The 21,825-nt window shown below is 31.8% G+C and overlaps 2 protein-coding genes across 3 annotated transcripts; one reads left to right on the top strand and one right to left on the bottom strand.

Moving 5' to 3' along the window:
• The first annotated feature begins 388 nt into the window (after nucleotides 1–388).
• AlaRS-m (alanine--tRNA ligase, mitochondrial) lies at nucleotides 389–10,860 on the top strand. The gene is made up of 14 exons (XM_088233813.1): nucleotides 389–966; nucleotides 2,733–2,906; nucleotides 3,904–4,049; nucleotides 4,209–4,364; nucleotides 5,588–5,732; nucleotides 5,852–5,985; nucleotides 6,063–6,369; nucleotides 6,445–7,250; nucleotides 7,329–7,490; nucleotides 7,785–7,911; nucleotides 9,028–9,248; nucleotides 9,604–9,805; nucleotides 9,893–10,021; nucleotides 10,542–10,860. Exons 1-14 carry the CDS (start codon nucleotides 739–741, stop codon nucleotides 10,689–10,691), a joined length of 3,087 nt encoding a protein of 1,028 aa, XP_088089939.1. The 5' UTR covers nucleotides 389–738; the 3' UTR covers nucleotides 10,692–10,860.
• An 835-nt stretch (nucleotides 10,861–11,695) lies between these two features.
• cbc (protein CLP1 homolog) lies at nucleotides 11,696–20,072 on the bottom strand. 2 transcript variants are annotated; one of them, XM_088233811.1, is made up of 8 exons: nucleotides 19,846–20,072; nucleotides 16,947–17,108; nucleotides 16,552–16,771; nucleotides 15,608–15,778; nucleotides 14,394–14,584; nucleotides 14,179–14,310; nucleotides 12,993–13,174; nucleotides 11,696–11,862 (listed from the first exon to the last, which is right to left on the bottom strand). In XM_088233811.1, exons 1-8 carry the CDS (start codon nucleotides 19,936–19,938, stop codon nucleotides 11,751–11,753), a joined length of 1,263 nt encoding a protein of 420 aa, XP_088089937.1. In that variant the 5' UTR covers nucleotides 19,939–20,072; the 3' UTR covers nucleotides 11,696–11,750. The 2 variants fall into 2 exon arrangements, with proteins under 2 accessions (XP_088089937.1, XP_088089938.1); XM_088233812.1 differs by lacking the exon at nucleotides 19,846–20,072 and adding an exon at nucleotides 18,026–18,091.
• Nucleotides 20,073–21,825: the final 1,753 nt, after the last annotated feature.

Raw genomic sequence — 21,825 nt, 5'->3', positions numbered from 1 at the left:
GAATCCATGTCCGGGACTCTGCCATTTGCGAATGTCAGCTAGATGAGGAAGATTTAAACCATATTTTTTTGGATGCCCCATAAATGATTGTTATCCTGATTTCCCATCCGACCTCTCTAATATTAATATCCCATTCATATTCTAACTCTCCCGTCCCCACCCAATAAACGTGTATTTAAAATCCTTTGTAAATATCTAGTTGTAAATTGTGTAAAGCTGTAAATATGTTTTATTATTATATGTATATATTATATTAAATACTAACATACTAACTTGTACATATTATATTACTCACACATGTGTATATATGTAAAAAAAAAAATACTCGACACTGGCCAGAACACCCGAGTGAAAAGGCCATGAAAAAACGATGAAGAAGAAGAGGTTCACAGTCATAAATTGTGTTTTATGGCTTATGACACTTGTCATTTCAAGTAATTTTATCCGGTTTTTATTTTTCTTCTTGCGACTTCGTGATAAGTGGAAACTTGTGTTGATGTTACGAAAAATCAAAGATTTTAATATAAAAGGAATTTGAAATCTACAATTTTAACAAACACTACGTCGCATCTTTATTAATAAATACTAGTTTCACTGCTTATATTTTTAAAATAATATTGCAGTTACACCTGTTAAATATTTTTATAGTAAACTTATCACTTACAACGAAATCATTTTGTATCAGGCATCGCATCACATTTCCCCATCTGAGAAACTTGGATTTCGAAATATTCTAAAATGATTTTAAACGGTGTTTCCTTTCGACATTTGAAGAGAATTTTTAAAGATCGTATCTACAAAACGACGTGTAATCATTGCAAATACTCTGCCAAAAGTAGTAGCGAAATCCGCGACGACTTTTTAAATTTTTTTGTTAATAAAAATGGACACAAATTTGTTCCATCAAGCCCAGTAGTTCCATTTTGCGATCCAACTGTCCCCTTCATTAACGCTGGAATGAACCAGGTATGATTTTTTTTTTTTACAACATTTTCACATATATACTTATTATTTTAAAAGCTGTTTGGTTTTGTATATACCTGCCGCACCAGGGGTGCTATTCTAAACTAGCTCGCGGCCATAGAGAACACCTATATCGCGTATTTAGTATGTTAATACGCTCTATATATGTGTTCTCTACGGCCACGAGAGCGTTTAAAATATGAGTCTAGGTAGTATTTCTTGAATTCTTCCATCTTTTATTTTACTAAAAACAATTGCGGAGACCAGAGAGTAACGAGAATAGTATATTGTCTATGTGTGCAGTGCTCAATGTTCATATCGACGGTTCCTACGTTTACTATCGAATCTGCATTTTGCGAGGTTTACAGGGGAGCAAAAACAAACCTTATTTTTTTTTTAATAAGCTGTAGGATTTGGGTTGCTTAGGGTTGGAGCTCCTACCCCAGTTAGAGGTGGACAGAAGAGACGTGGTTGGTGTTTCAATGCGTATTTATTACATGGCGAATAAATAGTGAATTAAATTATGTCGCACGAGTGTTACAAAGATTAGGTGTTGAAGTGACTGCACTTGAACTACATGCTGGAACTGAGTGACTGACTGAACTGAACTGCACTGGGCGTTGACTGCGCCCTGTGGTCTCTTTATAGGCCACATTCCTTTGTTCTTTATATCTTCATGGTAGGGACGATGTTAATGTACTACAAGACGACGCTCTCATCTTTACGTGCAATACCGTTAGAGTTGCATAATATATTGTATTGGATTCTATAGAAAACGCCGACTTGCTTCAGCGGTCGTCGCACTTATAATTTTAGGTGGAATTATTTAACACGTATGTGTCATCGATCATGGACTATGATCCCCACAAAGCTTTCAGATACTGTAGGATTGCCAAACATGTATGTATCGTATTTCAATGAAGTTTATGCATTTAAAGTTTATCCTAAAATAGCACTCAAAATGGTATTTTAAAGAATTAAATCAGTAAAAAACTTTGAATGGCTCCCCTGCATAATCAGCTAATAGTGATTTTTACACCTTTACCTAAATGTCACAAAATTTGTCTCGCCTTGTTTTTTTTTTTTTTAATGTTCAATGTTTGCAGTATGCAGATTAAAGCTTTTCTATACTGAAGTTTTTTTTTATTTTTACTACAGTTACAAAGTTTGTAAAGTAATTAATTAAATGCTCTAAAACAGTGCGATTGATCTAGAAATGGCATTTTACATGTTAATTTTAATTATCACTTCTCTACAGCTTACTGTTTAAATGTTCGATCCTGTAGTGAAGAAGGCCAAAATCGATAAAAACCAAAAAAATATATAAAATCAAGCCAATGAAACAAGCCCACTTCCATATTCCCTAACAATTCTTTCATCTCTGTTAAAAAATCTGTCATCGAAATAAAACACTACAATGGTTGTTACTCAATGGTGTATAATGTTTATTTTTTACAAGAAATGCAAGAAAGGGAATCATACTATATTCCTTTATTTCATCTTTTTAGGTTCTATTTAATACGAGAAAATTGAGAAGACAATCAAGTCGAGTAATACCACGGTCTTTGTCACATTTTTAAAATTATTATTATTTTTATTATTATTAATAAGCAAAAAATTAGAATGGTAATGGTATTAATATTTTTTCCGTGTGACATCGGATAAATTTTCTACAAAGGTTTAAAATATGCATATTTTGAATTACCCAAAAAAGACATTTTGCACTTTATGGGACAAATTGATCCATCGTTATTGTTATCATATTTCAGTTCAAAGGAATCTTCCTGGGCCAGTTTTCACCTCCATTTCCTAAAGTTGCCAACTCCCAGAAGTGTATCCGAGTTGGAGGAAAACACAACGACCTGAACATTGTTGGGACAGATGGATATCATCACACATTCTTTGAAATGCTTGGCAATTGGTCATTTGGAGACTATTACAAAGTAAATATTAATCCTACATATTATATACGCCAAAATACAAATACACCATGAGGCCAAAATCATCATCAATGCCTATCACATTACTCTTTTAATCCCAGTCAAAATTCAGAATAATCATACAAAATATAAAAAAATATCAGTCGGCGTGCATTACCGCCAATCTACTAAATCAACTTTTATGGAGACAGTAAAACCTGTTTTTAAAATAAAATCTAACGCATTATTTACTCCGATCCGCGATACTATTCTTCTTTAAAAAGTTCACCTGGTCCCACGCATATCATATGATTAGAGAACATCCAATAAGAGTTAAAAATCCCCCAATATGAAAATCAAATTTTTGACAAAATCGTCGGTTGGCGGTAACGCACGCCGACCGATGATGTAATAAAATAAATACATTGCATAACTATAACAATTGTATGCAGGTAAACACACATAAGCAATTAAAAATATTTTTAAAATAAAACATTTTCAAACATAGAGAAATAGTCGAAGAATTATATTGCAAGTAAAAAATTTGATCAACCTCGATTTATAACTATCAAGTCCAGAACCAAATATATCAGCAAAAATATACCCTAATACTCATTTCCAAATCTGTGGATTTTGGTGATTGGCGAATAAATGCGATAGATGTGATAGAATCTAGAACTCGCAAAATAAAAAGGACATCTATGGCGGGTAAATAAATTAGTTGTTTACCTTATACAGGAATAAAAGGTCTTTTGGGAATTCGTATATCAGAAAGTATTGTGAAATGTGCGTAAATAATTTTATAATAAAAAAATAAAATTTGTATCTTATTTTTTTCTCAGTTAATACCACTGAATTTTATCGTCACATTCTCAAAATTACAAAAAAAATGCATAAAAGCTCATATGAAAACAAGGCTTATGATCCGCCCTGTGGGATTTTTCATATACCTACATCAGTTGGAGACCGATTTCAAGGTTACTTCTTCACTGTCAGGACTCACATATTTTTAAAATTGTAGTTGGAGGCTTGTTCAATGGCATGGGAACTACTAACAGGACCATATTGTATTGATCCAAGTAAACTCTGCATCACATATTTTGGCGGAGACAAAGAAATGGGCTTAGAACCAGATTTGGAATGCAGAGATATATGGAGACGTATTGGGTAAATATTTCATTTTACTATTAAGTATTTTTCTCTCTGCAATCTCTTAAATTCACATCTGGCTTATATTTTTATAATTTAATTACTTTTAAAAATGTGTACAAATTTTACTTTGTTTTAATTCATTCTTATTTATATCTGATTTTATTTTGTTTTTAGAATACCTGATCAGAATCTTATTGCTGGAAATAAAGAAGACAACTTTTGGGAAATGGGCACGACAGGTCCTTGTGGACCCTGCACAGAAATATACTACCGCCGAGATGACAACAGTCTTGTAGAAATATGGAATATTGTCTTCATTCAGTTTAACAGGTAAACAATTACATATATATCAAAAATATTTTGAGAATACTTATTATAATGAAGGTTTACTTTACTCCTGAGGTTTTTCTTTACTTTTTTATCTAAAATGTTTTTTTTGCATGACAGGAGGCCAGGGCCCCGATTATAATGGGAAGTAAACATTTATCTTCAATTTTATCTACAAAGTAAAATAAAGTTTTCTGTATGAAAAGTAGAATATGCATACCATTTTTTCCTCTAAACATGTTCAATTATAAGTTACCGACGAAGATACTTTAAATCTTCATGCAAATATACTCATTTTCGTACACAAATATCGGTTTTTTCTTTAGGGACAGTCGAAGATAACTCTGTCAACTTCTCATTGTAATCGGGGCCCAGGAGGCCCAATTACAATGGTGAATCACGGCACAAAACACCCAGGCTTCAAAACTGTCATATTTAATTTTTGTGTTTTCACCGGGAATCAAATCTGGAGTCTTACGTGCATGAGTCAAGCGTCTTAAACATTACACCACGGAGGCCGCTTTTCATCAATCGATCCCGATTCCTAGTCAATAAATTGTATTCTTAAAAGTGTTTAAATAATTAATTGGCTCGATGCAGAATAGTTTTGATGTATTATTCTACCAACATACTATTTACACTGTGCAGAAGTTTTATCATTGTATTTACAACAGTTTATCGATAATTCTTATTTGTCCAGAAGTATTTTAAGTGAAAAATGTATTTTTTGTTCTAGTATTTCATTTTAAATTGCTCTTATGAAAATGTCAGTAAAATACGGTCAACATAGTTCTGCATCCAGTCAGCAAATTGCTATAGTAGAGTAAAATTAAATCGAGTGTTCCATTTGGGTAATTTATCTGCGCATATCGATTCAGAAATGTCCGGTATTTTCCCTATTTGGTACAGTGTCTTTAAAATTAGATGTCACCACTTCATGTAAAATTTAGAGAATATGTAACGCATGTCATAGTTTAACCAAATTAGACTTACTGGGCATCTAAGGTCATCGGAAGACTCAACTTAGTTTTATTCTACGTGAATGTTAACATTTGGTCTGAGGTCAGCATAGTTACTGCATTTAGAGTCATATGTAAAACTTATTTTATATATAAAATTATAAAGTTAGTCCTTCAAATATTATGTGTAAACAATACTTCGGAATTTTTGGTAAAATTTATTTCCACTAAATGAATTATTTTATGAAATGCATTTATCATTTACAGGCAAAATGATAGAGTGATTGATAATCTGCCAAAATGCCATATAGATACTGGTATGGGATTGGAAAGGCTAACGGCATTGCTACAAAATAAATCATCTAATTATGATACTGATATCTTTCTACCACTATTTGAAAAAATCCACGAGGTAAAAATAATTTTCGATTAAAAAATAATAACCGGTTAAAATTACAAATATTGTCAGTAAATCAATATTTTGTCAGGGAATTGTGAATATTTTATATTGTTTATTTTTTTATATTTTAGATGAGTGGAAATTTTCCAAAATACACCGGTAAATTTGGTGAAAATTCTCAACTTGACACTGCGTATAGAACGCTTGCGGACCATTCAAGAATGATAAGCATCTGTTTAGCTGATGGTGTATACCCGTGTAGAAAGTATGTTATTGTATTTTTACGTTGAAATAAATGTATAGGAATAAATCAGTTCAATTTAAAATGTCTTCCTTTTACAGTTTACGCTTACGAAATGTTATTCGTAAGTCAATTACTATAAGTAATCAAATGTTCAAGTGCCCCTTCGGAATGCTGTCAGCCCTGCATGATGAAGTCTCTGATAAATTAGGCAAAACATATCCAGAGTTAGTTAAAAAAAATAATGAAATAAAACAAATTATCAATCAGGAAGAACAAATGTTTTATGCGCTCGAAAAAACCGTAAACAAACAAAGGAAAGAGTTACTTAAAAAATATCCCGAAACAGTAAACTTAAGTCAGGAATTAACCCCTGGTTTAGCTGATGGATATAAGCATTTCAAAATGGTAATGCACTGAATTTTTTATTCTTGTAATTTTTTATACATATAATGTTATTTTTGATGGAGGATTTTTTTTCAGACTATGAAAAATTCCAGCGATAAACAGATACCCGGTAGCCTAGCATTTAAATTATATGATACATTTGGCTTGGATGAAGATATGATAAACAAAGTTGCGCAAATTAATAATTTATCTGTAGATATAAATTCACTAAGGGAAAATATTTTAGAACATAAGTCAAAACACAAGGCTGTATTTACCGATTCAATAAATTCATCAGTAAATATGTCTCTCAATAAGAAAATCGACAGCCTGTTGATAAACCACTCAATCGGAACAGACGATTCCTATAAATATAAATACAATTTCCACGATAATGGAACGTGTGAATTCCAAAATGTTAATTCTCAACTAGTACAAATATTGACAGATAAGGGAGATAGCTGTGATTCCGTCGATATTAATTATGAAAAGGAATACCACTTAATATTTAAAGAAACAAATTTTTACTGCGAAGAAGGGGGACAATTATGTGATATTGGCCAAATTACTTTAAACAATGGTGCGATATTCAATGTTCGAAGTGTTGCTAAAATCCAAGGCCTGGTTTTACACTCCGGGAAGTTCACCGATACCCAACAACAGACGAAGTTGCATCTTGGAGACAGCGCAGAGTTAGTGATTAATAAAGAAAATAGAGTACATATTATGCAGCACCATACAGCGACGCATTTATTGAATGCTGCCATAAAAAAAGTTCTTCCTGATAGTGTAACCTGCCAATTAAGTTCCCGAGTTACGGAATCTGGTCTCATTCTAGATTTAGCAGTCTACGGAGGGAAACTATCCACAAAAGCCATAAATGATGCCCAAGAATTGGTTAGGTAACAAGACTTTAACATTTACAATAAATTAAGCATTAAATGTTGCTATATTTTCATACTAGTTTTTTATTCTTCTAGGATGGCGTGTTCAAAGGTTACACCTGTTAAAACTAGAATTATTAACAGTCAAGATTTGCTGTCCATCGGTGAAGTCACGACAGTTCCAGGCGAAATTTATCCTGAAACTGGTTTGAGACTAGTAGAAATCGATTTGTTAGGCGCAGATAATGTATTCTCCAGGTAATTTATTAATTGAAATGCATATTGAGGTTAAATTTTAGTTTTTGTATTCTGAGATTTTGTATGTTTATACAAATTATTCAACTATCTTCTCATAATACCTCCAGATGCTTGCATTTAAATTTTAAAAACGGTCAAAGGTATATGTTGCTAAATCTCAAATATTTTCAGTTTATTTTTGTTGGATTGCTAATGTAAAAACACTTTGTTATTTTATATTCTATCTCCTTGCCGGCGTTAATATTATTAATGGTACAGAATAAATAAGTTTCTAACCATTCATACTAATTTTAGGGAATTGTGCTGTGGTACTCATGTTCCCTCCACACACTTAGTGAAGAATTTTTGCATCACTGGAGTACGTGGCGCTGGAGGTCACTCTCCTACAATACGAGCAGTTGCTGGGGATCTAGCTACACAAGTAAACACAAAATACATATGTACTCCAAAAAAATTTTTTTAAACTTTCTCGAATGGCATAAAATATCACAAACGCTATAATGGTTTATATCATAAAAGAAGTTACATCCTCGGAGGGAACGCTAGTTAAACCTGAGGATGTTAGAGTGCTTGCCCCTACCTAATAGCCCCATACTTTGAGGGGGAGATTCAGTAATATGAGAACGCTTGCTCTGGGTGCTCCCCAGATATAATTTATTTTCATAAAATAATAAATCCTCTAAGTTGTTTTCTTCATCCATTCTAAAGTCAAATACCGATTTAAAAAAATAATTTTTAATATCTATTCTGGCATTAAAAATGTCAGTAGAGATTTTAAAAATGAAAATTGTAAATGAATCTATTTCCTCAAAATAATCTAAATGTTCATGTAAAAAATTTCCCCTATTGAGTTAAAAAATTGCTTTGAAAATAATAAACATGCAAATCTGTGCAACTAACCCACCAAAATAAAATGTTAAGTTTAGTGTATAATAAGGCCGTTTATTTTGAAAATATAATAGTCAAAATGAGAAAACGTTATATTTGGACAATCACTTGAAAGAGTCAATTTATTCACTTTGAAATCCTCTGCTTGCTCTGAGTTTAATTTGTTTGCGTTGAGTTGTAGAGGATAATCTAAATTTGGCCAGTTCAACTTTCATATAAATTGACACAGAAACGCGAAAGTCCAAATGATGATGTACAGTGGTTTTTTAAAAATATTTTTTAGACTATCAAACTAAGTCAATTTAAAAAAATAAATTATGTATTGTACAGAACTATGATTTTTTTATAATTTTGTGATTTTGAATGTGATGTCATAAGTTCGCAACGGTGAGTCGTCCCGATTAGTAAGTTGGCATCCCGGTAACCGGAAATGTATCACAGCACTCTGTCATTGGTTGATTTCAGAGAACTAGTGACGTCGTTCAAAGTATTTAATTTTTATCAAAATCATTTTTATTAATTTTTTTCTTCATTTTTGAGACACTTCGCTTACAATTAAATTCTTTAATTTTTACCGCGTAAGAAAACATTTTTCACCTTCTTCCTCATTGACTAATACCACTTGTATTTTCTTATTTTTAAATTACAGGTATACACATTGGCAAATCAAGCGCAAGTTTTGCATAAAGAATTAGAGTACAACGATATTCCGAACCAAAAAGACTTTTTAGAAAAAATAAACTGTATCAGAAATGAAATGAATCAACTGTCCAAAGGAGATGGAGCTCCATATGGTATTCGAGCTGAATGTTTAGAAACTCTTAGTTCGGCGGAAAAGAAAATAAAAGAAAAGGATACTAAGACACTTGTGTGAGTTTAACCAAATTATGAATTTAAAATTTACAAGCTGGTCAATTTACTATTTAATTATTTGAATTCAGTAGTTTTTTTCTCTATCCCTATGACCTAGCAAAAAAAAAAAATTGATATTCCAGCATAAAAAAGATGGCAATTTTTTAATATTTAAATGTCACAGTAGTAACTTTTTCTTTGTTTAATAAATGGGTAAGTTTTTGACAAGATAACTACAGAAATTCAACAAAAATTGAATAAATAAAATACTTTCCAACTTGCATCGCAGTTAACTATTTTTTCTGCGGCACTTGTAGCAGTGACAATATAATAAATATTTTGAAAATTGTAAATTAATCTTACTTTATTACAGGGAATTGGTAAAAGCAGAGATGGCGTCAGTAATGTCTGAAATGACACAAAAACCCTTCGTAGTACATTTTCTAATTTGTTCATATTTATTAGAACCGGGTAATCTGTCTCTGACCACTGCTATTGAGTGTGGTGAAGGAAAACCAATCTTCATACTAGGATGTGCTTGTGGCATTATTAAAGCTACATGCCATGTTCCACAGGTAAAAAAAAACATAGGAGTTTTTAATTCTTTAAAAATTCTAAGTGCATTTCAAATATTTTTTATTACTAACCTATTTTATTTATAGGATTGTGTAAATGCAAATTTCACAGCTGAGAAATGGATGCAAAGTATCATACCTACATTTAATACATATGTTATTCCTCCAACAAAGAATCAAAATCCTAATACATTAGCACATATGAAAGGAAAAAAGGTAAATATATTTATGTATGTTTTGTTAGATTTTTTAAAACTTATCACTTCAGTCTTCCAGAAAGAGCACCTACTATGCATTTCCTGTAGTATTTTTTTTTAGAATGATCTACCTGTTAAAAATATCCTTCACTTGTTTTCAATAATTCATGGAACCTTAACCTATTTAACTATTAACATATTACAACAGAGATGAAGAACATTAAGGAGAAGGTAATATAGAAGTCTAGGCATCAATGGCTGGTTTAAGAGGCCACTTTACACACTGTTTAACATTCACCATTCTGCCTATATTTAAACATCTATATTCCTTCAATTCTTTCATCTGTTGATGTTTGTGAAGTTAAAGACTTCTATATAACCTTCTCTTAAATGTTCTTCATCTCTGTTGTAATATGTTAATATGAACAGCTCCCCAGGGAGTTGAATCTAGTCCTTGTCTACAAAAATTTGGACAAACTCAAAATATTGTTCTATTTAACTATGTTCTTTAAAATTTTAATTAATTATTCTATTGACAGGTTAGCTTAATCAATTGCGAGTCGTTGGTAGCGGATGCTATAGAAAGAGCAACAATATATGCAGATAAACATCTACAAAAATCTACACAAAATGACAATGGGCAGTGGCAGAATGAAGGTGTTAAAAAACGATATGATCACAGCAGTTGATGACAAACTGAATAGCAATAAATAATATTTCATGGTGCAAACTATATGTTCATTTGTTTTGCATTTGTCTTGTGAAATAATTTTATGTAAATATAAAGGTCTAAATACTTGTTACATTATTTTACTAGATGCATGATATTAAATTTATTTAATAAACTATTAAGAAATCCAGGTTTCTTTCTTTCTTAAGCATAACCGTAGCTCAATTGTGAAAAGTAGCTGGTTGCATTTTACCCAACTATTATTACTGTCATCACACTATTTCCCCATAAGGGTGGGCTAGAGGATGAACCTCCATACATGTCTATCCTGACTTCATATTCCTAGCTATATTCGATACATTCCTAGCTTCTTCCACATTCATACATCTTGCCGTAGATGTCCTCATTCTATTCTATTCACTACTTTCTTATCATTGGTCGATTCAAATGAACCAGTGACGTCGTTTGAAGTAGTTTGTTTTTATTCAAATATGTCGTACATTTTCAAAAAACTTTGCCGAATTTAATGCTCTAATTTTTTTCCGTAGAGCTGAAGTTCCTCATTGCTTTGATGAATAAACTGGTTTACCCTTTTTTTTTAAATAAAAGAAATACTTGTGTTATGATTTACCCGAATATTTCATTTTGAGGGCCATTTTTAATGAGATGTAAATAACTCACTATTAGTAAATGGGACTCGAGTTGGGGTAGCACTCTCCCGAATCCCACTGGATTCGAATCACGGACCTTTGAGCCGTGAGTCTGAGACATTAGCCGTGGGACCACAACCCGATTATTATAACATCTCCTTTATTTTTTGTTTCCTGATAACTATCCGGATATTTGGCAATCAGGATGACTGGAGTTCGGATAAACGGAGTCATACTGTAAAACAATTACGAAATATTGTTTTCCAGAATATGTAAGTACCTAGTGTACCTCTAAATGAAAAGAAAATAAATAAATTTCTTAAAATTAAATCATGATCTTGTTAAATAAACCTACAGAAATAAATAAAGCTCCTTGAATTGTAAAAAAATATTTTATTAGTTCTAGATTTAAAAATAAATTTAGCCAATCAATGTGCATCCATAAAAAGCATTTCTGACATAAGGAGCATCGTATTGGGCAGGGGACGAGGCTGTGGTGATAGAACAGTAAATACTTGTCGGTCCATATCAACGGCAGTCCTGAAAAAAAAAAACATTAAAATTTTTGTTTGTGTAACAAGTAGAGTTTAATAAGGCTACTTTGCTGGTGCAGTATGCAATGAGAAAGTTCAGCGCTATGGAAATTGGATATAAAAAAAAATTCTTACACGGGGGAAAAATTAGAGCATTTAAGCATTTAGCATACAGTAAAGTATCTCGAAAATATATGAAAAAATCAATAAAAATTAGATACTTTGAATTATATCACAAGTTTTTCCGAATCAACCAATGATAGGTTGTTATAGATTTATGGTTTCCGGGAACCAAACTCACTAATTAGCAGAACCACCGACTAGAACTACGAGTAGTGACGTCACTGGCGGGGTAATTTCAAAATTACAAAACTTTCAAAAATCATAGTGCTGATATTACGATATATAAAAACATTTCGAATAAACTGTTGGCTTAGTTGGGTAGTCTATTATCACCGAACTTCCTCATTATTAAGTGACTTAACTAGATTTCAAAAGAAATTAACCCTTTTTTACTCTATGGATGTTCCCATTCACCACAGAATAAAGTCCCGTGGAGTAATTTTAATAAAACATAGTAAATGTTGAAATAATGTAAAATTACATACTAAACAAGGAATAAGTAACTCAAAACGGCCCAATGAGGAAGTTCAGTGTTATGGAAAATTGGATAAAAAAATATTTTCTTACATGCAGTAAAAAATTAGAGCATTAAATTGTATGGCGAAGTTTCTCAAAAATGTATAAAAAAAATTATCAAAATGGTTTTAATAAAAATGAACTACTTCAAAACATCACAGGATTGTGTGAACAATAAATAACCAATAAATTATGGTATTGTGTTGAGATAGATTTCTAGTTTCCCAGTAGCCATTTTTTTCAACATTAAGTGTGTTTTGATAAATTTCGGCACAACTCGCCGACGACAACTCGTAGACAGAGGCAGAGTTATTTCAAAATTACAAAACTTTAAAAAATCATAGAGATGATAAAAAACATAAAAATATTTCTGAAAATTTTTGGCTCAGGTTGATAGTATACTAGCAAATAAAAAAACACTGAACTTCCTCACTGTAAAGATAATTTTTTGAAATAGGCATTATCTAAATAATATTTTGCGAAAAATAAATAACTTACACGCAGATGAATCCAGCTACATTTGTCCTGATGACGTCTTCGTCGGGACTGATGGCAAACGATACAGCCAGTAAATGGTGTACTAGAGAAGGAGACGGAGTCACGGGAACTACTTTAGTAAGAATGTCGTTGACAGCCATACCGAGTGGCATACACGACTCCGGTAATGACTTCGCACCAATCTAAAATAAATTTATAAGAAAATATGTTACATTAATTGTAGTAATAATATTTTGAGTATGTCTGAATATTTAAGGACTGGAGTTTGACCCTCTTAAAGTTTTTGGTCACTTAGAACAAATAGATAACGAAAGAATACATAAATATATATGTTTTTATTGTATGTCAGGATAGACAAGTGGCATTTTGTTCTCTCTGCTTACTCCTACAAAGAAATGGAATAATAGCAAAAGTAATATTTAATTTAAATAGACTGATATTTCAACAAGATGGAAGAAATTTTTATTGATAAATATCTTAACTGAGGTGAAGAAATTATTAGGGCATATGGAAATATAGGCATTTACAGTGGATATTTATGATCTGTCATTAGCTGGTTTACAATTATTATCACTTTATACCTTGGAATAATAATCTAATAGTCACATATAGGTGACTCTATTAGGTTGTTAAAAATAAAAAAACAATTCTATGATTACTGACCACGAGCTTAGCTACAGATTTCAGAAATACAACGAACCATAGGAACTTGTGCTGAGAATGCGAGTGCAAACCGAAACCGTCCATTACACGTTTGTTGTTAAACTAAAACCAAACCAAAAATTTGGAACGCTTTTGTTCTATGCAATAGAGCTTAAGGGCTTCTCTAGAGAATTATCACTCTGAGCTTTATAAACATGAATTAAATTTGCTGACCCGATATAGATCTTCTGAAAATCGTAGAGACATGGAAATCACAAATTTTAGGCAGAATACTTGCGAATTATTAATGTGAAATGGCATTAACTTTACTGCATCTTATGCATACATATTTTATGTTTTAAAACCTAAAATATCTGTAAAATCAATTACATAGTGGATTATTACAAAAATGAAACCTCCACAATAATTCTCTCCATTCGATTTCCTTATTTTGGATTCTGGTTCTATTTCATACACAGAACTGTATTCTACATTCTGCTCGAATCTACTTATAATTTTGTGAAATGTATTAATAATGAATTACCTTGAATATTTTGGCATCTGCAAATTTGACATCAAATGAGTGTGGATAGAAGGGCGTTCTTTTTCCATAGAAATATTCTCTAATACGCATATCTCTTATTTCTCCTCTGAGTTTTTTCGATCTTTCCACAACCTGAAACATGATTTCATAATTAATATATTTATCAAAGAAAATTAAGCCAGAAAAACACAATACATTTTTAAAAATAAACTTACCCCTCCACTCTTTGGTAAAAACACAACCTTTACGAATTTCGGCATATCCCTAACTAATTCATTGAATAATCTTTCATTGTCCAGAACTAAAATAACGTCTACTTCGAACGCTTGAGCAGCGTGAGTCAATACTTGGTAACCAACACCTTTAACCCACCCAGATGTGTTGATCACACATCCAGAATACCTGGCTGAAAATATATAGTTTATTATTATTAATCTGAAAAAATACATTGAATTTTTTTTCTTTTTGTCTCATTTACTGTTAAGAAACAAAATTAAATTTCATATGATTTTTATAACATTTTTCTTAGCATCAAATTCAATGGAATGTGAAAAGATATTAAAGAATAAATATATGTATATATATAGCTTTGAAAAAAAGCAATGCAGTCAAAGCATTTTTTTAAACTACATAAAAACATATTATTGTTATTAAAAACATTTTTCACTTTGTGGTATGACATTTTACACTTATTTGTTTATAAATTTGTATAAACCACTTAATTTTTTTAATTACACTTCGACCGGTTTCGAGGTAACTACCTCATCGTTACTACCTCAAAACCGGTCGAAGTGTAATTGAGGTAGTAACCTCGAAACGTAAGTGTAATTGAGGTAGTAACGATGAGGTAGTAACCTCGAAACCGGTCGAAGTGTAATTAAAAAAATTAAGTGGTTTATACAAATTTATAAACAAATAAGTGTACATAAAAACAGATTAAAAACAATAAAAATATTAAGGATGTTATAAATAAATGATCTTCTGTAGATATTTCTTGATAAAGCTCCGTAGTAATAGGACGCAATATTTTGCCTCCAACGGGCTCCGATGATTATATAATAATTATAATATACCGAGCGTGTTTAGGTCAAAGGCAAAAACCCACAATTCAGGAAAAGGCCATTTCAAATGTGTTTTAAATTAATTGCATAGGTCTTGTATATATTCTGGCAAAAAGATTAGGTTCAAAAGACGTCTGCAGTTCAAATCCTTTTGCTGGAATATGTATAAAACCCTACACAATTGATTTAAAATACATTTGAAGTAATTTAACCGATTTTTCTAGAATGTGGGTTAATTGCCTTTGATTTAAACAGGGTTGATATATACATAAGTCAGGCTGTGGTAGTGTGGTGGACTCCAGATCAAAGGTTTGAGGTTCTACCCATTCTCTATCATTAATTTATGACTAGTATAAATTTGTAAGTACCTTTTTTATTAATTTCCATGCGATCCGATATGACTTCTGCCAGTTTGGAGGTTATAGCGTTGAATAATTCTATATTATAACTGGGGCTTTTGTGGCCAAAATGGTAAACTAGAGGTGCTTGTTGACTAAAACCTTCTTCCACTGTTGCCGGTCTTTCTACCAGTAATGCACCTAGCGAACATAAGTACATAATTATCAATTTCCATTGGTATTTAATCAATCTAAAGAGTGTGCACATCTGTGAAAATACGCCAATAACTAATTATAATACTGGCAATGCCAAAGTACATGAAGCTTGTTTCGTCATTGTTACTACTACTTATAAGGTTACGACATTATATTTTAATACTGCTGTTTAAGGTGTTACCATAAGAGGAAAACCGCAGAAAGCAACATCAGCACCCCCAATAATTATTTTCTACTCTTTTTTTATTATTAAGTTTTAATATGTACGCGAAAAATAGAACTAGAAGTATGAATGGGAAAATGGAATTATGGACACTCTAAATAACTTTCTCACATGGAAATAGTACAGAAAACTCTTTCTATAATAGATTTTAACTACTTATGAAAGCGGAAAACTGCGAGTCAATATTGAAAAAGGATTTAATGCAGGGGAATCGACATTTTATAAAGTAATTAAAAACGGAGAAGCTAAAAACTCTTTACCTAATATATACATATGTCGTGTACTTTCGATTTTTTTACCTCCTGTACATAATAGTACATATATAATAGGAATAGGAAGCCTGGTTATGTTTGTAGACCTCTATAAAAAAAAGCATAGATATAAGAGAGACCTCTTTATAAGAGAAAAATGTCCCAGTCCTGTGGGCTCTCTTATATCCAGGTTCGACTGTATAGAAAGACATATTCACTTTTATACTTAAAGCCCGATATGCAGTAAGGGGTTAAATGAAATATTTAAACGGTGCATAGTTTACCTATAGTACCGGGGACGCTAATTTGTCCCTGTCCAACGTCTAAGTCTACAAAAATGGGTCTCCTTCGCATCCGAACAGCATAATTCAGTAGTATTCGGGAGACTGTGCTTTTGCCAACATCGCACGGACCGACTATCATCGTTATTGGTCCTCTACTCCCTGACTCCTCAGCTGCCACTCTATGCTGCTCTAGGGCGGCGTGAGCATTCAGATACATTACCTGAAGATGGATGGGAAAATTTTTATAATGACAAATGAATCTGTAATCTGTACTGGCGCAAAATGAACAAGATACACAGTGTTTGGAGCACAAATGCAGTTCCCTACGCACCATCAGGTGCAATTAAGGGTATGGAGATGAAGGTGATGTACAAAGTAAGCAATATGGTAATTACCATGGGTGTCTCTTTGGCAATGTAGCTAACTTCAGTTTTTCCTCTGAGTTCAATAGTGCATCCGTGCCACGTATAAACAGCAACTTTAGCTCCCGTGTGGAATTCATAAAGTTTTCCTTTAAATAATTCTGTACCAAATAGTTCAGCCAGACCATTTTTAATCTGAAAAGGGGGAAAAACAAAAGAATAAGATAACATAATAAAAAGGTATTAAATACAGTAAGACCCCACTTAATGCTGTTTCAGTATTAGGCGGTAGCATTGGGATTATCCGAAACCACGCGTTATATTTTATTTATTTCTTTTTATTTAATTTTACAATACGCCCAAGGGGCATTTACAAAAATTATACAGGTAAGTACAAACATAGTAAGTATGAAACTTTGCATAGTAAAAAAGATAAAAAATATGGATATAAGAAAAATGTTAGAATTGAAAAGCAAATTGTAAAGAATTTAAACAAAATATATATCTTTATATATACAATTCCTCTATACGTGTGATGTCACTGAACTCCTCCTTAACGGCTTAACCGATTTACGTGCGGTTTTTATAGAAATATAGATCTTTGTGCTGTGCGTGTTCGTAGATATTAAAATCTTCAATCTAATACTTAAAAAATAAGTAAGGAGCATAATTTTTTTATCATCGATCTATCAGGGTTGCATTCGAGGAGAATGCATTTACAAAAAAATGGAAAGATGTTGTTTTTTGTGTCTAAATAAGGTTTGTTTTTGAATGTTTACAAACAGTATTTGTTTTTTGTGGATCTCAATCAAATTCTTTCCTTAAATTCCTTATAATTTCTACCCATTTATTTCTTTTTACTGGATTTTTGGTAATACTAAAATAATATTAAATTCAATACATTTTTAAAAATCGTATTTCTACATAAGTACACCCCTCAGTTGGTGAGAAGATCGGAGTTTGCAAAAAGAATGCCATATTTGAAAAAATATTTATTATGTTTTGGAATTCCACCATAAACAAGTACCTAGGTACCAACTTAAATTCAATATTTGAATATTAACAATTTTTAGTTTTAGAATTTAATCACAAACAAGTACCTAAGTACCTACTTATCTATGAAGTCTTTTTCCAAAGTAATAGCAGGCAAGCCAACTTTCGGGAAGGACGTCTGTCGGGTCCGCTAATACATATAAAAAAAAAGTTATAAACAATATTTTTAATTGAATCGGCATTCACTTCGTAACACTTCATTATAAATTATTATGAAAATTAAACTTTGTTATTAGTCATATATATAATTGTGTAACACTAATAACAAAGTTTTATTTTCATAATAATTTAATTTGTTATTAACAAATTTAACAGATAATATGATATGGTACACAAAAATATTTGATAAATTAATTTCAGAAAGAGTTAAGATAATAATATACACATCAAAAACAGAGAAAAAATTGCATGAAAAAGAAAGTTTTATTACGATTTTAATAATTATATATCATTGCTGTAGGGTATTTTGCTGGCGTTTCTTGAAAGTGACTAGTAAAGGTGCACTTTTTTATACGAAGAGGTAGCTCATTCCAAAGTCTAGCAGCTTGAACGGTAAAGGAATAGCTGAAAAATGATGTGCCATGTCGAGGAATGGAAAGTGTTCTCTCCTGAGAAGAGCGAAGCGAAAGACCATGATCAGAAAGGTAAATGAAATTCTCAGCAAGATATTTATCTATGTACCATATTTGTAAAAGCTCTCCGGGCGTTTATGTGAATTAAATAAATAAATTTCCTGTTAATATTGTATATCGCGCCCTGGTAATAAAATGCACTTATAATTTAGTGATAAACTGTATGCATACTGATGTTGCAACATCAACCCTGATGATGGGAGCTGTAATGCAATCTGAAACTTCGGAAGAGTGCAAACAACACGGCGTAATAACCCAGAAAAACTCATTGTGCATCTGAACGGCGGTGAAAATTAAGATATTAAATGACAAACTTCTAAGGTTAGGAGATTTATAACGCCACATGACAATTGGAAAATCTGGGAAAGAGGGCAGGGCGCATTTGCTGACTAGTTTAGATTCTCACTTGACAGACAATTACATCTACAAACATCAATCCTGATGATGGACCAACGTATATTTTTTGTCAAAATTATTTTTTATAACAATTGCAAATATATTACCCATTCTAAAGCTCGGGTTTCCTAGGACAGCGGTGCCCGTATTTTAACGGCCGTAGTGAACATTAATGCGGTTGACAGCCGTCGTAACGGTGACTAGAGAGTGGTTTCCTATAAAAATGGTGTTGATAACACTGTTAAAAAATAAAACCACTCTCTAGTCACCACTACGACGGCTGTCCACCGCATCACCGTCCACTACGGCCGTTAAGATACGGGCACCGCTGTCCTAGGAAACCCTAGCTTTACAAACATGGCGTCCATCGAGGATAGTTAGTATCTATTACCAACTCTAATAATACAATGTACAATCTCTATTAATTCAAATAAAACATTGACATGACATTTTTCGTTTTGGAGCATATTTCAAACCACAATCCGTACGCTGAGGCTGTAAATAAATTAGACCCCCACCCTTAATGTTTTTTTTATAAAACTTAAGTTAGGACAATCATCAATTTATTTAATTATAATTTTAATGTTCGGTGTTATAGAGGTTGTCCGTAATGTAGATCATTAAAAAAAAAGCAAATTGACGAGATATCTACTTGTAAAATTTACTTGACATAAACCGGCAATGTTATTGTTTTGTCGGCGCTAACAATATTGTATTTACCGCCACCGGTAAATACAATATTGTTAACGTTTTCAAAAATCAAATAAGCCAATAATAATAATTTAAACGCTTAAAAACTTGTAAACTAAACATATTCATAGTATGGTTTAATACGTTGTTTTTTTACTAACCTCAAGGATTACTTTTTCATTTTTCGACTCAATTTCAAACCTTAGTTCACAGTCCGGATCTAATTTGAACTCTTGTAATTGAACTTCTGTCATCTTTATTTATATCAAAGCTGACAGATAAATTAAATGTTTCCACAATATTTTCTATATCTTGATCGGTCTTAGCTCCCGGTCGTTCTAGGTTATGTCGATTTTACCACAGATTATATACTATTTAATCAGACACTACATATATTTAGACAGGAAACTGTAGTATTATATCTAAGTATTTCGGCGTCGATCGCAGCGCTCTCTAGCATGGAATTCGAGAAGCTTAACGACGGCGCAAAAATTCAAATCACTGCGTTACCTTAAAGATTGATATTTATTGAACAATATCAATACAAAATTGCTTTATTAAATACAAGTATTAGCACGCAATTTATTTTTTCTGTCTTGTATCAAAAACAATTTTATATTGATATTGCAGAATAAATTTACAATGGAATATAGTGGAATAGGAATACATAAATAAAATTTTAAAAAACATTTTTAATAGTTTTACTTTACAGTTAAAATAAATCCCTCGATTCTATTAGATGCATCAGAAAGAATTTAAAAAGAAAACTGACACACGTAAAATAATATTATATATGTGTGTGTGGTTAGTGGTTAGTATATTCGATTATCAAAAATAATAATTTAGTATTATTTTTAAAAATTCACAGTTATCAGCATTGGATCCCTGCTATTCTTAGATGAAAAATATTTTCTTCGTGCAGATTAAGAGCCATGGCATCAACAATTTACATTCTGAAACAAAATGATATTATTAATGGTGGATAATTTATTTTATCTCACATTGACATTTCTAGGCTGCTGCACAGGAATGAAACATGAAGGAAGCACTTATTTAAAAAATATATATTTGGGAAACTAACAGTTCTACATACATATTTATAGTAAACAACTTATATATTCTATACACTCATAACCAATCACAGATTTCCACAAAGTACAAAAGTAGTAAATAAACCGTTCCATATAAGTTCCAAAGATTGTCAATAAAGATTAGTATGGCATACATGACAAACAAACATGCAACATGAGTCAAATTCTTGAAATAATTATTTATGAAATATCATGCAATTTACCTGGTACTCCAATAGTAAGCACAGAGCAAAATAAATGCTGGATGTCACTGTATTGGCTAAATATGAATGTGTTGAAGTGTTTAACGCCCACATAACGTTTTTATAACGCACACATATTTTTTTTCTCCTAGAATTACAATTACGTACACAGCAATTTGGCATTTCGAAGAAAAAAGTACAATCCGAAATAGAAAACGAATATACTAGGCAACTATGACTACTTTGCGCTTTTCCAATCGGTGGCTGCTTATGGCATAATTGGCTGGGGAGGTTGCTCGACAATTGTCATAAACCCCCTAATCAAGACGCAAAAACTTATTCTTAGAGTTATGCTTCGGTGCCCTCCAGCCTACCAATCTGAACTATTATTTCAATTGTTAAAAGTTCTTGATATTCGTCAAATCTTTTTCAAGAATGTATTGACAATTTTTTAGTCAGGCAACTACGGAAGGAGGTCCCAACAGAATGCCCGTACGAGGTTTTCGCGTAACCTAAACTTCTTAATACCGAGAACGCGTACGATGTTTGTTCGGAGACACTTTTCACATATAGCTCCAAGAGTGTTCAATGTCTTGAATGAACATATTAAGTTCTCTAAAACAACGTCTATATTTAAGATGAAGATCCATAATTGGATTGTATCGAGGGGTAGAGACCACTGTATGAGATTGCTTCGGGAATAAATATATTACATCGCTGCTGTTTTCATTATAATCCATATACGTATATGTTTATATCATAACTGTCATACGTATTAATGTATAATTTTCCTACATTCCATTTTTCGACATGTATAAATTTTTATTATTTAATTTTCTAACAAGTTAGGACATAAAAAATATAATTA

The sequence above is a fragment of the Micrasema longulum genome, unplaced genomic scaffold, assembly GCF_059751315.1.
Source record: "Micrasema longulum isolate JH-2025_06_02 unplaced genomic scaffold, ASM5975131v1 h1tg001149l, whole genome shotgun sequence".
Lineage (NCBI taxonomy): Eukaryota > Metazoa > Arthropoda > Insecta > Trichoptera > Brachycentridae > Micrasema > Micrasema longulum.
Note: the sequence above shows the minus strand (reverse complement) of the source record. Positions and strands in the feature narration are given on the sequence as shown.

Bases quoted from the DNA above. Each gene is read 5' to 3' on its own strand.
- cbc (XM_088233811.1), bottom strand. From the start codon at position 19,938: ATGACAGAAGTTCAATTACAAGAGTTCAAATTAGATCCGGACTGTGAA. The intron at 17,109-19,845 runs GTTAGTAAAAAA...CCCCCTTTTCAG, and splicing joins ATGAAAAAGTAATCCTTGAG to ATTAAAAATGGTCTGGCTGA. The intron at 14,311-14,393 runs GTAAGTTTATTT...ATCATGTTTCAG, and splicing joins TTTTACCAAAGAGTGGAGGG to GTTGTGGAAAGATCGAAAAA.
- AlaRS-m (XM_088233813.1), top strand. From the start codon at position 739: ATGATTTTAAACGGTGTTTCCTTTCGACATTTGAAGAGAATTTTTAAA. The intron at 4,050-4,208 runs GTAAATATTTCA...TTTTGTTTTTAG, and splicing joins GATATATGGAGACGTATTGG to AATACCTGATCAGAATCTTA. The intron at 4,365-5,587 runs GTAAACAATTAC...TATCATTTACAG, and splicing joins GTCTTCATTCAGTTTAACAG to GCAAAATGATAGAGTGATTG.